General features: G+C 46.3%; 1 protein-coding gene across 1 annotated transcript in view; it reads right to left on the reverse strand.

Moving 5' to 3' along the window:
• Positions 1–13,531: 13,531 nt before the first annotated feature.
• Nhej1 (non-homologous end joining factor 1) overlaps positions 13,532–15,064 on the reverse strand; it is an 86,232-nt gene continuing 84,699 nt past the window's right edge. Inside the window, exons 6-7 of the mRNA XM_051190182.1 lie at positions 14,508–14,626; positions 13,532–14,153 (exon numbers count right to left, since the gene is read on the reverse strand). Coding sequence (XP_051046139.1) covers positions 14,079–14,153; positions 14,508–14,626 — 194 coding nt within the window. The 3' untranslated portion in view covers positions 13,532–14,078. The remainder of the gene's footprint in view (positions 14,154–14,507; positions 14,627–15,064) is intronic.

Here is a 15,064-nt window from a genome sequence, read left to right on the forward strand (position 1 = left end):
AAGCCAACCCAAGAGCTGGAGGCCATTCATAACCCGGTGCCCCACCCTGGCCCAGGCAACACGCCCTCTTCTCAGCTTGGAGGAGCAGGGTTCTGTATTGACACCCCAAAATCCTATTCCTGCCGTGTACGAAACTGGGAAACGGGGGTGTGGGGATGCGGCCTTGTTAAGGGTCAAATGGGCTTCTGAGTTGGAAAGACTGTGCAAAGAGACAGGCCAAGACAGAACAGCTAAAATGGGGACAACCGCAGAGATGGGAGAGCACCGGGTGCCATGAGACAAGCAACGGTGACTTCAGGAGCCAAAAGGATCCAAAAGACACCCGCATAAAGGCACCTCACGGGGGTCACTCTATTCTACTCACAAATAAAAGAGGGCACGGGCTCTATAGAGGGAGTGAACGTGGGTTATACTTTAATAGGACATTCAAGGAGGCAGAATGACTTAATCTATGCTGCCAAAACAAGAAGAGGCACAAATCACCAATACAATGTCAAAGCATGTGTCGGTTGCAACATATTACACAAATTCAATAAAGTTAGAATTTAAAAGTTCCAGCTCCCCCCCCTTTCCCTCCCTCCCTCCTTCTTTACAGATGGAGTCTCACCTACATAATCCAGACTAGCTTTTAGCTCTGGATTCTCTTGCTTCCACTTCCTGAGTTTTGGTATTATAAGCGGGTACCACCATGCTAGACCTCTCTCTTTCTCTCTCTCTCTCTCTCTCTCTCTCTCTCTCTCTCTCTCTCTCACACACACACACACACACACACACACACATACCATCTGCCCCCCCTTCCCCTACTAGAGGAGATTGGATTGTTGTCGCTGATCTATATTTGAAGTTCAGGTCATTTGTTCATTTGAGACAGGACCTCATGTAGCCCAGGCTGGCCCCTTGCTATGTAGTTGAGGATGACCTTGAACTACTGATCCTCCTGTCTCTGCCTTCCAAGTGAAGGGTTTATAATAGTTAAATGATGCCACTACCCCTTGCTCAAGAGTCAGATCTCTAAGCACTAGTGTGCCCTGAGCTTTGGAATATAAACATTGTCCACTTCCGCCCCCTCCACCTCTTAGACAAAGTCTCACTATATAGCCCTGGCTGGCCTGGATCTCTCGGTGTAGACCTTGATCCTCCTGCTTCTGTCTGACAAGTGTTAGGATTGCTGGCATTCTCCACCACACCTAACTCCAGGTTCTTTGAGGTCAAACTTTAGCCTAACAGGTAAAGGTTTACTTCTCAAAGCTTGGAGTGGTAAAAATCAGTCAAAATGAGAGGTGTGATTGCTAGGCATGGGCCTAGCAAGTATCTCAGTGGTAGAAATAAGCAGGCACTTAGCATGCATGAGAACCTGGGTTCAATCCTCAGCACACATGACCCACCCACCCACCAGCAGCAACCTGTCCACAGGGGAGCAGAGAGGGAACTGGAGATTTTGCTAATTAGATAAAGTGCCTGTTACAAACAGAAGATTTGGGACAGGTCAGCCTCTTGAAGGGCACATACTTTCAATCACTGCACCTAAGGGATCAGCCTGGCTGAGAGAAACTCAAGCCCAGATAAGGGGGCCGTGCTCTGCAGGCATACATGATGCCCAGTTGCAGCTCTACTGAGTAAGTACTTATTATTTGACAATGATCAGCTCTTTAGAGACTTATATTCAAAAGGCCAAGAGTTACAGTCGGGAAGAATAGACACAAGAAGACAAATGGCAATGTGAATAGATTGCCTAGCTACAAGATCCTCTGAAATGATCCTCTAAAACCTATTCTTTAAGTTTTGTGCATGTGTATAACAGCATATATTCATATTCACCTGCTTCTATTTCACCCAAGAAAAGAGTGCTGGGAAATCATAACAGCTTGGGTTCAGTCCCCATTACTGAAAAACAAGCCTGAAGAAGGGTGGTGGGTTCTCTAGAAGTGACCTGGGTTTGAGTTCCAGCACCCACCACTCACAAATGACTGTAACTCCAGGCCCAGGGTATCCAACACCCTCTTCTGATTCCCATGGGCACCACATACATGTGATACATAGACAAACATGCAGGAAAAAATACTCATACACAAAAATAAGTAACTAAACATCTAAAAGAACTTAGAAAATGGTTGGGCTGCTGTGTTCTCAGCTGCTCAGTAGATGCAGGATGACTTCTGAACTGGACCAGTCCTTGAATGATATCAAACAGAGCCTAATGCTTTTTCTGATTATCACCAAGCTGCCAACATTAACACTAGAGAACTGAGGTGTGCTGTTCCGGGGGCAGCAATGGTCTGGACGATCTTGACCTCAGCCTCAGGAGTCCACATCAGTGATAGCCTCATCAGGGCACAGCACACTCCAGGCTGGGACTGGCTGGCAGGTTGCTCTCTTCTTTCACACTTAAATCTCATCAAAACCTCAATCATACCTATTTTGAAGAACAAAGAAAACTCTATTGCTTTAGAAACATAATTTCTTTTCTTGCCTACAAAAGTAAAAGTTAGAAAAAATGGGTTGCAAAGCATTGGAAGAGCTGACAAGATGGCTCAGCAGGTAAAGGCAATTGCTACCAAGCTTGACAATCCGAGTTTGGTTCCCTGGACCCACATGGTGGAAGGAGAGAACAGATTCTCACAAGTTGCCCTCTGATGTCCGTGCATGACACAAGCTATTTCTCTCTCTCTCTCTGTCTCTCTCTCTTTCTCTCTCTGTCTCTGTCTCTCTGTCTCTGTCTCTGTCTCTCTCTGTGCTGTCTGTCTGTCTGTCTGTCTGTCTAAATTTAATAAAATGCTTTTAAGACCAGTATGGTAATACATGCCTTTAATCCCAGCACTCAGGAGGCAAAGGCAGACAAATCTCTCCGTGTTCAATGCCAGCCTGGTCTACAGAGTGAGCTCCGGGCCAACCAGGGATGTGAAGTGAGAGACCTTGTTTCAAAAAACCAAAACAAAACAAAATGTTTTGAGAAAAGATTGGAAATACATCATAAGACCCAATAACATCTATTTGGTAAATGACCATGTTGACATTTTTAGTGACTCTCACTTTAATGCTTTAGTAGTTATAGTATATAATGATATGTACACACACACACACACACATATGTACATACACTTTTAGTCACATACACATATGAACTACATAGTGCTAAAATACCATTTTTTTTCTCACAGTTCTGCCATTTGTTTGACCAGGTTAATCCAGCTCGAAACCCAGTGGTGCTGGACCACAACCAGAGAGGTTCCGGGAGTGCACTTAGTCAAATGTGACTCAGGGCACAGCAGCTCTGGCCCAGCAGGAACAGCGCTAGATCTGGAGGGAGCAGAACATTGTCTTTGTACCTTCCGCTCATGTGACCTTTCAGAATTTCAGTTTTCTCATTCATAAGATGAGAATAATGCCAGGCGTGGTGCTCTGTGCCAATGACCTCAGCACTTGGGGAGCCGAGGCAAGAGGACCACGAATTCCCAGCTAGCAACAAAGCAACAGCCTATTTCAAAAACTCAAAAACAAGAATAGAAAACAACTCCTACCTCATAGAGTCATTGAGAGGATTGAAAAATAAGCAGTCAAGGGCAGATGCTCCGCGTCAGCTGCTTTTATTCTCTGCTGGCCTCACCAGGGGCAGTCGCCATTCTCTGACATCCGTACTCTTTCTACTGAGAATAGTTAAGGATGCTGGGCTTTTGTGTGTGTGTGCCCTAATAGCAGTGGTCATTAGCAGGCCCTGAAACTTTCTTTTTAAAAAATTGCTAGTGTAAGACAGTCAGTGGTGGTGCACGCCTTTGATCCTAGCACTTGGGAGACAGAGGCAGGCGGACCTCTGAGTTCAGGGCCAGCCTGGTCTACAGAGAGAGTTCCAGGACAGCCAGGGCTACACAGAGGAACCCTATCTCAAAACAACAACAAAAGTTAGTTGTATGTGTGCAATATGTGTATGTTGGCAAGCATATGTATGTGTTCATATATAAGAGTGAGTGCACCATGGTGTACATGCATAGGTCCAAGGGAAAGTCTAAGCTCTCGTCTTTGCCTTGCAGATTGCTTAAGATTGGGTCCCTTGGCTGTTTGCTGGTGGGTACACCAGGGCAGCTGGCTTGTGAACTTTCATGGGTTTTCCTGTTTTCACCTCCCAGCTCCTTATAAGAGCACTAGGGTTATAGATTCGTGCAGCCATGAGCGTGAGTATGTGCATTCTGTACATTCAGAATCAGATCTTCAGCCTTTTAAGGCAAGCCCTGTATTCACCGAGCCACCACCCCATCACCAGGCCCTGTATATTTCTATTAGAGGATGTCTACCTGGACATGGTACTGTAATAGGCATGAAGGGAAAGGGGAGGCAACTGGTAAAACAGAAGATGTCACTTTGTCCCCAGAAAGTTATTATTTCACCCTTACAATAAAAGGCAACTATAAAGGCACAAATGCTGTTCCTAAATGAGCACAGGGAAGAACATTATAAACTAAATGAGTTAATAGAGAAAATGAGTTTCATCTAGAAAACCTCCCGAGGAAAATCAGTTTTGAAGGAGGGAAAGGAATGATAACAACGGGCGGACAAAAAAGCCACTCAAAGGTGCGGGACAAACAGAACGATAGCCCTGGTAATGATAAAGAGCCAAGCGACATGACCTAGGCAAGGGGACCTTCACAGACACCTTGGGAAAGCTGACACCATTATCTTAATTGTATAGATGGGGAAACCATTTACGAGAGGCGGACAGTCTGGCTCAGACCTTGCACGTGAGGAAGTAGGAGTTGGAACTCAAACCCGTGTGACTCCACAATGGCATGCTTTCTTGGTGAGTGACTGACTCCCAGGGTAAGCATGCTAGGCTGCTGACCTCTATTCCAGTCAGTTCTTTTTTCTGTGCAATCTAGAGAACTGTGTTTTCCTTCCGAGGTCTGTTACCTTAAGCTTTTGAGCCCTCATACTTTAACTGGTTGGGGTCACTATGACTCCTCTTTAACTTTTTTTTTTTTTTTTTTTGAGAGGTTAGCAACTCCCAACAAATTCGACCTATCTGAAAGAAGCATGCTTCTCTTTCAACCCACCGATCAGCTCAGAACACATTTAGAGACCCAATTAGAGACACTCAAATCTAACAATGCTTTGAAAGCTAGCTATTGATTAGAAATGAGAATGTCAAGTTACCTTTGGCCAAACAATAAGCTCATTACAAGGTACTTCAGAGAGACTCGGGCATTCAAGACTTGGCTTTGATGACTTTGAACCGGCACAAAAAGTCAGCAGTTAGCTACAGAGTGTTTACCTCTCAAGTCAGAGACAAAGATGGTGGGAAAGCCACCATAGACAGACATTTGCAGACACACACACATATTAATGTACTTCTTGGCCACAGGCCTGCAGGCCTGCCTCCTTAGGAGACTGGGATGGGAGACAGTTGAGGTCATTTTCTGTAACACACTGATGCCCCATCTCAAGACAAGAAGGGACAGAGAGGTTGATAAAGGTCTATGGTACAGGGCTTGCACAGACTGTGCAAGCCCAAGGGTGACAAAAGGGACCAGCAAGAGAAGGGAAGGTGGGGCAGTGGGGAGGAGGGTGACTAAGAAAGAATAAGAAAAATATGTCATAATGAAATCCATTACTGTGTACTCTAACTTTTAAGAAAGATTTTATATATATATATATATATATGTATATATATATATATATATATTATTATATATAGTGTATGTGTGTGCGCGCGTACGTGTGTGTGTGTGTGTGCAGTAGCCTGTGGAAGCCAGAAGAGGGTATCATATCCCCTGGAACAGGAGTTAAAAGTGGTTACCATCTACCTGATGTGGGTGGTGAGAACAAAACTCAGGACCTTTCCACTGAGTCCTCCATCTCTCCAGTTCCCTGTGTGCTAACTTCCGGATTTGATTTTAAAAGTATTCCTGTACAGGATGATGGTGTGTTTACTAATGGGCTTTACTTGTGCCCTAGCATCCCTATTTGGAATTATTTGCTTAAGAGAAAATCTTGGAAACTGCTAGTTCAGTGAATGTTCAACAAGGGGTACTGCTCTATGCTGGTGATGCCTTTCCATGCCTGTCCGCTTTCTATGCTTGAGTTGTAGTTGTTCACTACCGCTGCTACCCAGTCCTTTTGGCAGATACCACTGAAGGATGTTGAAGCCCTAGACCAATGGTTCTCAACCTTCCTAATGTCACGACTCTTCAATACAGTTGCTCATGTTGTGGTGACCCCCAACCATAAAATTATTTTCACTGCTACTTCATAACTGTGATTTTGCTACTGTTATGAATCATAATGTAAATGTGTGTGCTCTCCGATGGTCTCAGGTGACCCACGTGCACAGGTTAGAACTGCTGATCTAGGGAACAAAAGCAAGATGGTGTACACTTACTTCTTTCTACATGCAGATAGTCTTTCTACAAACCCAAACTCACTCCATCACAGTAATAGCTGCTAGAAGATACTTAATCCCCCACTCACACCATGCATCAGATTCCCCACACACATGAAGTGCAGGGTTATAGTCACACGTTTCTAAGGCGTTCCTAGATCCTGCTGATATGAAAATGGGAATGCATGCGAATCTTTCCATTTATTGACTCAACAAAAGGACAGTTATCTAATGCAAAATTGTTCATGGTGGCTGGGATATAAGAAAATAAAAATTATTACATTTTAAAATATATTTGTGTACGAGAGAGAGAGAGAGAGAGAGAAAGAGAGAGAGAGAGAGAGAGAGAGAGAGAGAGAAGGTAAATGTGTTTAAGTCAGAAAGGACAATTTCCAGGATTTGGTTTTGTCATTGTACCATCAGGGTCCCAGAAAAAACTCAGGCCATCAAGCTTGGTGGCAAGTGCAATTATCCACCGATCGGGGACAAATTAAAACAAAACAAAACAGATTCTAGATCTCATAAAGCTTTATTCTAGTGGAAGGAATTGGGGAGGTAGACAATTAAAAGCAAACATAACCAGGGAAAATATACACCATGTTAGAAAAATCTTAGGAAGGATAATGAGCAAAATACATTAGCAGGGCAAGAGCTTGGGGGTCATCTAGTTTTTTGGGGGGGGTCAGCAAGTAGACTGGTGGGTGTAGCCCTCACCTGGAAGGGGCCCTCTGCAAAGACCTGAAAGAACTGAAGGTTGACTCAAGCACAAAACTGGGGAAGGGACAGTCTGAGTAGACAGAACAGCACAGTGTAGGGCCCTGATAAGCTTGACATGCCCCTGACAGAGCAAAGAGAGCCTTGCGATTGAGAAAGATAGGACGTTAACCCAGCGAGCTTGACTTTCTACTTTCTGACCCAGCTGTCCCTCCTCCCTTCAAAACTGTATAGTTAAAGACCCCACCTGACGTTCGCTCACCGCCATGCCTAGGGCCTTGCACATGCTACACAGGTGCTGTATCACCACGCTTTACCTCCAGTCCCTTGAAGGTGGCTTCCAAACTTTTTTTTTTAATGAAGCTCAAAGTGAAGATAATTTACCCTTCAAAGGTACTAATGAGTAAATATAGATGAACACAACATCGTTCCGAGTAGGTGCAGAATGATATAGTTATATATGAGATTCTGAAATGAGAGGGGAGATGGGGTTCTATTTCATGCACTTGAGTAACCCGAGGGAATAAAAGCTATCCTTTAAGTGTCTGCTTTCTGCTTTGAGTTTGTGCAGAGCTGCTGAAAACAAGGTGTGTGTCTATGGGGCCACACAGAGGTAACGTAATACCAGTTGGTAGGGATGCTTAACATATATGTAGTTTGAACTAATGCATGTTCAGTAATTCCTGTTTTCTATCTACTCTCCATACTTTTACCAACACACTGGTGCCAGCCCCTTCAAGTCTTCTGTAGCAATCTGAATTTTTTCTTCCTCCGTTGGCCTTTCCCACCCACTATTCAAGTCCCTGGGTGCTACCATGGGTCTAAGCAGCCATTTCAGCTTCTCATGTCCTACTCTTTGGTCAATGATATGACTCGTTGGCTAGAGCTTTTATGGGGACCTTGCTTCCCCCTGAATTATTCCCATTCACCATCTCTACCACTTACATGTTAATGTGCTTCTGTCATCTTTAGATTATGAAGGTCCCGGGGCCTCTACCTGCTTCAGTTCCAGTTGCTGACCAGCATTACGTTGTTTTGGGGATTCCCACCCAGAAGTATACGTATGTCTTAGATGCTTTCTCCCAGGAGCTGCTGGCTCTGCAGGCCTCTTGCTGGTGGGAAGCTCAGCTCCCACCAAGTAATGCCTGTTCTACAATGGCTTTGAAGAGTTCTCCCCAGGAATCCTGGCACTCCCTAGATCATCACTTAGCACCCTTAGGAAATAGTAGTTTCAAGACTTCTTCATTGCTGTACTGCCCCACCCTATATGAACAGATTAATACAGTTTCACTTGGCACCGGTCTGCTATTTCCATTCTTCAAATCCTAAAAATGCATGTATACTTTGACCGTTCAATAGTCCACAGTGCTGGAACTGGGGCCTCACTGTAACTCACGTCACTGACTGGTTAACACCTCCAAAAGCAGTATGGCTGCAACCTGTGACCTGTATATCTGGGGTGTAAACCTAGAGAAGCTCAGAGTCTGCAAAGGGAACTTTCCCTGCCTCTCAATGAACAGATCCTAATCCAGGCACTGGGCTTTAACTCACTCTCCTTCCCTTCCTTCCTTCCTTCCTTCCTTCCTTCCTTCCTTCCTTCTTTCCTTCCTTCCTCTCTTTCCTCCTCCTTCTCTTCCTTCTCCTCTTCTAAGATTTATTCTTTTGTCTTGATATTATAATAATTATCTTGCTACATTTCACACAGCTATCAAAGTTAGTGATACCATGAGACCACTCAAGCTGTCATTGCCATCACCTCCACAGATCTTTGGGATACTGGCACTAAGTCTGCTGTCCTATTGGGTTATTAACACTCCACCTTCCCAACCAGTGTCTTCCCATTCCTCCATTCCTCCCATGAGTGGCGCAAGACCAGCTGTTACTGCTCTGTTCCTTGGCAGCATCAGATGGCAATGGTGAGATCGGAAGTCTTTCCTGCTCATGTCTTGAATAGAGAATTCCTTTACCACCTATGATTCCAAGCAGTACTGTTCTTGACACCTCTTATCACTCCTGGTGACCATTCAAGGCCTGGGGAGGGAGGGAGGGAGGATGGAATGGCAGTCCAGAGGACTGTCTCTCCCTGCTTCATTCCCCCTCTCCTGTCACCTATTTCTGACCAGGCTGTCGATCCTATCAGGGGTCCATAAAGCCGGGAGGACTCTGGCCCGGGAGAGGGGGGTAGGGGTTAGGCAAACAGGCCAGGGAGGCAGCTGGTTGAAATTTAACCACAATATTCTTGGTCTCTATTGTTTTGAGTGAGGCCCAATATTTCCACAGCAGGATTATAGGATCTGATTAACCATGTTAGACAACAATGCTGAGCTGGGATGGGCTTCCCCTTCCAGCTGCCAACGTGAAAAAGTAAATATAACCCCAGATTTCAGAAGAGACTCCTAGAAGCCCCCAGGTCCTACTTCCCAGGTCTCCAGCTCTGCCACTGTTTGGGGCCCCAAAGTTCAAGGGGGTAGAGTGGTACTGCATGCTCCTTTAACTACTGGCCCTTGGCCCAGGGGACAAGCAATCCTGGCACAATCTTCCCAGGTGAGTCAATGGCTGTGTGCTCCCCACACCCTGGAGTTCTTTCAATGCCTTCCGGGTTCCCCTGGTAGGCTGATCTGATTCTCAGAAGTCCATGAGAGTCGGATGCCACAGCCAGCCCTCACGAGGGTCCAAGGTTGTGGGAAACCACCACGGGTTGTTGGGGTACACACAAAAAAAACTGGGAATGTGGTTATTACCAGTCCAGGAAAAGGACTAAGCATTGGTGAAGTGCTTTGGTACCATCTACTGACATCCCATGTGCCAGGGTAGAGAGGTGGGAACCACAGAACTGGAGGGACACATAAAGGATTGCCAAAAAAGACAGTGCCTGTGTGTGAAGAGAATGTGGTGGCTGGAGCTTCTCCAGGATTTCCTGGGGTCCCCATCCCTCACACACAGACAAGCTGCCTCACACTCCCTCCTCTCAGTGTTTGCCCTCAAGAAGCATCTTCTGAGGCCCAGGGCAATGGACCAAGGAAGGGATCAAGAGCAACAAAGAAACTTGGCTTGAGTATCATATACTATTCTTGGGGTCAGCAACTAGGGACCCCTCCACAAAAGCAACTTCCTCTTTGCCTGAGGTTTCCCCTGTGTCTAAGGGCCTAGTATAATCTGTTCTAACTTTTCCAGGTAACAGGGACTTGTAACCATGGTTGATGGCTTCCTTATAGTATATCACTTATTCCTTTTGAATAGTTTCCTCCCACCCCTAAGAATATTACAAAAGACAAATTACTCAGAGAAGAACTTAGGAAAACATATTCTGATGGCTTAAATGACTGTCACCATAGTTAGATCTTTAATACTTACTATAATATAATTTCAGTGACACTGTACAGTTAGAGTCAAAAACTTCTCACATGAAAAGAGGAAAACAAAGCACACTAGAAAAGTGTCTGTTAACATAGATTACATTAATAATGCACTTGTGATGGGGTTACCAGAGGTTAGCTCACATCAGGGCAGAATCATTACAGGAGTTAGGATCCTCCTAAACTCTGTTGAGCAAATCTCTATAGTTTTAAAGACAAAGTAAGAGGAGAGAAGGAATATTGTCCCTGGCAACATCAGGAACATCAGGCATGATGGAGAAGGAATCCGGGGCTAGGTAAGAGGAGAGATGCAACTCCTCAAACCTCCCATCCCTAGTACCATTTTTCAGCATACTCAGGAGCCCCTGGAACTCTCCTGCTGGGCCCCACCTGTATCAGTGGCAGTAAGGCTTGGAAGATGGGGGTGGTGAACAAGGGGTCCTCCCCCAGAGTCCCTGGACGAGCCCTGCTGCCCTCCTGCAAAGATCTTGGTCTAGCCAGGCTGAACTTTGCCAGTCGGGAGCACAGACCTCTCTCTTTGCCACCTTGGGGTTTAGGAATTCCAGGGAAGATAAAGACAAGGTGACTCCCTCCTTCTCAGTTACTTCACTCTACCTCAGAAGCACTCCTGGATCAGGAGGCTGGCTCCTGGTGTCAAGAAAAAGGAAAGATGCTGCTGGGATTTTCCAGGACCCAGCTTGGGAGCGCCGCCGAAAAATCCCATGAGACACCAGGTAAAGGGTACCACCCAGCTGGAGCACAGAAAGGACATCTCCTTAGGCAAGGAGTGACCTGTGCTAGCTGGCTGGCCCCTCACTGACTCGGGCAATCAATCAGCAAGGCCAAGTAGACCTCGCGACCTAGGTGGCGCTGTTTCCCTACTTTTTAGGTCCAGTAGCTGCAGGAACTTCCTCGAGGTCCCAAGCCCTGCTCCTGGCTTGCTGGCTTGCTCGTGTAAACCACCTTATATTATTTTTTTTTCTAAAAATACTCCAAAGCAATTGAAAGAGTCCCTTCTCCCACCAGCCAGCCCTGGCCCCAGCCCCGGCCCCGGGGAGCGGGCGGGTAGGCGGGGAGGTGGGCCACTGCTTTATTAAACACAGGGAAAACTAATATTTACGGAATAAAATTTATGGAGCAGCCACGAGAATTCGACCCTTTTATGTGCATGGGGTGTGGGGGTTGGGCCAGGCTGGGGGCCTCAGGGAGGGGCCCAAGCCAGGGGGCAGGGCTGGAATAGAGCCTGGTTAGGCCAATTTGTCAAAGCAGGGATTTCCCTGGAGTTGCCCTGGGATGAATGATTCTGAAACACCACCCAAGCTCAGGGGTAAGGGCTTCAATGATGCCTGAGCCAGGACCTCTGGCAGTAATGCTCCCCTAACAAGGCATGTGAGCAATGCCCCCAAGGCAGGAGCAGCCTTTAGGAACACAGGCACAGTAGCCTGGAAGGTGATTAGGCATACTCTTTTGACAGGGTCCTACAATCTCATGAGAAAATAAACAAAGATATGTTTGGGGAATTTTCCTTGCAGTTTTAGGGAATTCGTGATTAAGAATGCCTGATTGAGGCTGCCATTTGTGCAGAAGAATTAGCTAGCATAGGACACTGAGCTTCACTGTGGTGACACCCATGGTATGGCCCAAAGGTAGAGTGAACAATAGTAGGACATGTACAGCCAGCAGCAAGTCCTCATCCTCAGGGGATCCTGCCTTGGTGAGTCTGCATGGAGGAGAGCGGTCTGCTTGAAGGCAGGGTTCAGGGTAGAGGTGTAGGCTGTGAAAGACTGAAAGAGGATACAAAATCTCCCTGGACATATTTCCAGTCAAGTATCTAATAAGCTGTGACTAGCTGAGGTGTTTACTAATTCTCCCTGCCACCAGCTGCATAACCTTTAAGATGCCAATCATTTCAAGACTAGGTTTCCTAATGGGTTACTCTCATCATTTTCAGATGATGCTGTGAGATGCTCGCTCACTTGGACAGACTATCAGGACATGAACTGCTCAATAACTGTTTGGTACTGTTGTTCTAACTGTTGTAATAATTAGTACATTAGCACAGTTTGTATGATCCTGTCCCCATGGACTAACATGTGGGCAGACATTTCAGTTTTAGGGAGAGAGGGAGGAGACATGGATGAGGAAGCCCTCCAAAGCAAGCAAACCAAAATGGCTTCTGCATCTGCCTTTCTCCTTCTACCTAAGTGTTCCCAGTAAACACCTGAGTTCACTTCCCACTGCTATCAACCCAAGTCCAAGTTTCAGATGTTCTTACTATAGAGGAAGACCGTAGAAAAGGCCAAGACACTGTGCAGATAAGCCTGGGGGCCGGAGAGTGGCTTTTGGGCTCTGCCTGTCTTACACAGCCTTTTCTTATTCTCAGACAAGATCTTACTCTGTGGCCCAAGCTGGCCTTGAACTCATAGCAATCTTCTAGGGACATGACAGCTTACTACAGCTCCCTACTAGACACTGTTAGATATCAGTTCTGTTCTAGGGGACTTCTGGGATTCCTGTTCCCTAGCATCATAGCTATACTTACTACATTATTTAAAGTGAAGAAAGAAGGCAAATTTAGGGGAATAGCCTACTGGGTAGAGTGCTTGCCTAGCACATGCAGGAGGCTCTGGACTTGATCTCCAGCACAGCACACACCAGGTGTGGCCTGTAATCCTAGCACTAAGTGCTGAACAACAGAAGTTCAAGGTCATCCCCCTGTACATAGTTCAAGCCAGCACACACCTTTAATCCTAGCACTTGGGGAGGCAAATCTCTGAATTCGTAGGACAGCCTGGTCTACATAGTGAGTTCCAGGCCATCTGGGGCTACACAGTGAGACCCTGTCTTGGGCTGAGGGATGGGGCTGTAGAAAGACAAAGACCTCTCTCACACACATACACACACACACACACACACACACACACACACAGAGTGTGTGTGTGTGTCAAATTCTCTTTTCTCCCTCCCCCCAACCTGATTTAGCTCTAGTACTTGAAGCCATTTGTAATTTGTACCTGACACTATGGTTTAACCTGTTCTCTGTGCTTTAGAAGGAGACAGAAAACAACACACACCCAAGCTTGACAGAGAGAGTTCTTAAGATCAAGGTTTCTAATTGTGACCAACCTCAGGCCATATCAGAGAAGCTGACTGTAGGAAGGGACTGACAGCTCCATGTGGTCCAGAGATAACAAGGGGCTGCAGGTGTGAAGAGGTTACAGACCACAAGCAGGCAGCCTCAACAGCAGGGCAGTTGAGCGCCCTTTATTCTGTGTTAGGTGAGAAGTAGGTTTCTAAGGGGAATGTGGGACTGTGAGGGACCCTTGTGAAAGCAGACAGGTGTCTTGGGCATGTGGCTCTTTGCAGACTTGTTTTATCTTAGTTCACCATAGGTAGGAGCTCTACAGGAAGAACGCCATTGAATGAGGAGCTGGTTTCACTCGTGTATAGAATGCCAGTGTTAGTGAGTTGGAACCAGAGCCAAGCTCCTTTTGCCAGAGAGGAAGTCCCCATTCAGGTGGCCTGTCAACATAAACTTGGGCCTCCGATTGCAGCTCATCCGAGGGATACTGTGCCATGCTGGCTCCTTTCCAGATGATGCAGGGAAGCTGTTGTGTTCTCAGTGGTGGAGACATGGCAAGTTAACTGAAGAGTCCTCGTGGCTTCTTCCTCTTGGCCTTTGCCAGCTGAGGTCTCTGCATAGGGCCTGAAGCACCCTAGAGGAAAAGGAATCCCAGTTAATTGCAGCTTTGAAACTGATCTCTCTTGGCTCCTGGTTGGTGTGAAGCCCTTCTTAAAGTATCTGATGTAGGGGTTCGGAGGTGTGTTTTAGGAAGTGCCGTAAAATCCTAAGTGGGCCTGTCTCTCATGGGCCATCACCGGAAGCAGGATAAAGTGCAAAGGGAGTCACAGTTCATCATTCATCCCAAGAATGGGCTCACAATCTCTCTCATACTATCAAAGCTGTGTCAACAGGGCAGCGACTGCAGAGACCATGGCTGAGAGGTTACGGGTGCCAACTTCTCCAGTGTTCAGATAGCTGCCCAGGAAGCTGTTCATGTGTGACTCACCATGGGCTCAGATTCAGGCTCTGAGAGGGCTGGAGTAGAAGAGGCTGGCTGTTCTGTCTGGTTCAGAAGCCGACTATCAGCTCCTCGGGGGGAGGTGCTGCATGATGTCTGAGACTCTCCTGAAATCAGAAAGATCAACGGAAGGCAGAGAAACGCCTGTTCTCGGGAGGACAGACGCACTCACAGAGCCATCGGACGAAGGGCAGAGTTTGCTATTAATATATTAACAGATTGAAGGATCCAGCTTCCAGCTGACACTGAACAAGCTCTGTTCCTATGAAGACTCCAAAACCCACTTTCAGCACGTAGGTTGAGCTTCCGTGATTCACAAGAGGTGAACAAATCTCTATGCCTCCCCTGGATTAATTTTCTGGCTAGTTCTCTTGCTAACATCTAAGCACCTGGGCTGGCTAGCTATGAGAATGTTCTGTGGTAAGGTACGTGTTCTGTATCTGCACTGGCCACACCGGCTATTGAATACTTGAAATATGGCTAAAGTACATAAGGAAATGAATTTTTAATTTCATTTAGTTTTTATTAATTGAAATGTAAATAGG

This window comes from Phodopus roborovskii, unplaced genomic scaffold (genome assembly GCF_943737965.1).
Source record: "Phodopus roborovskii unplaced genomic scaffold, PHOROB, whole genome shotgun sequence".
NCBI lineage: Eukaryota > Metazoa > Chordata > Mammalia > Rodentia > Cricetidae > Phodopus > Phodopus roborovskii.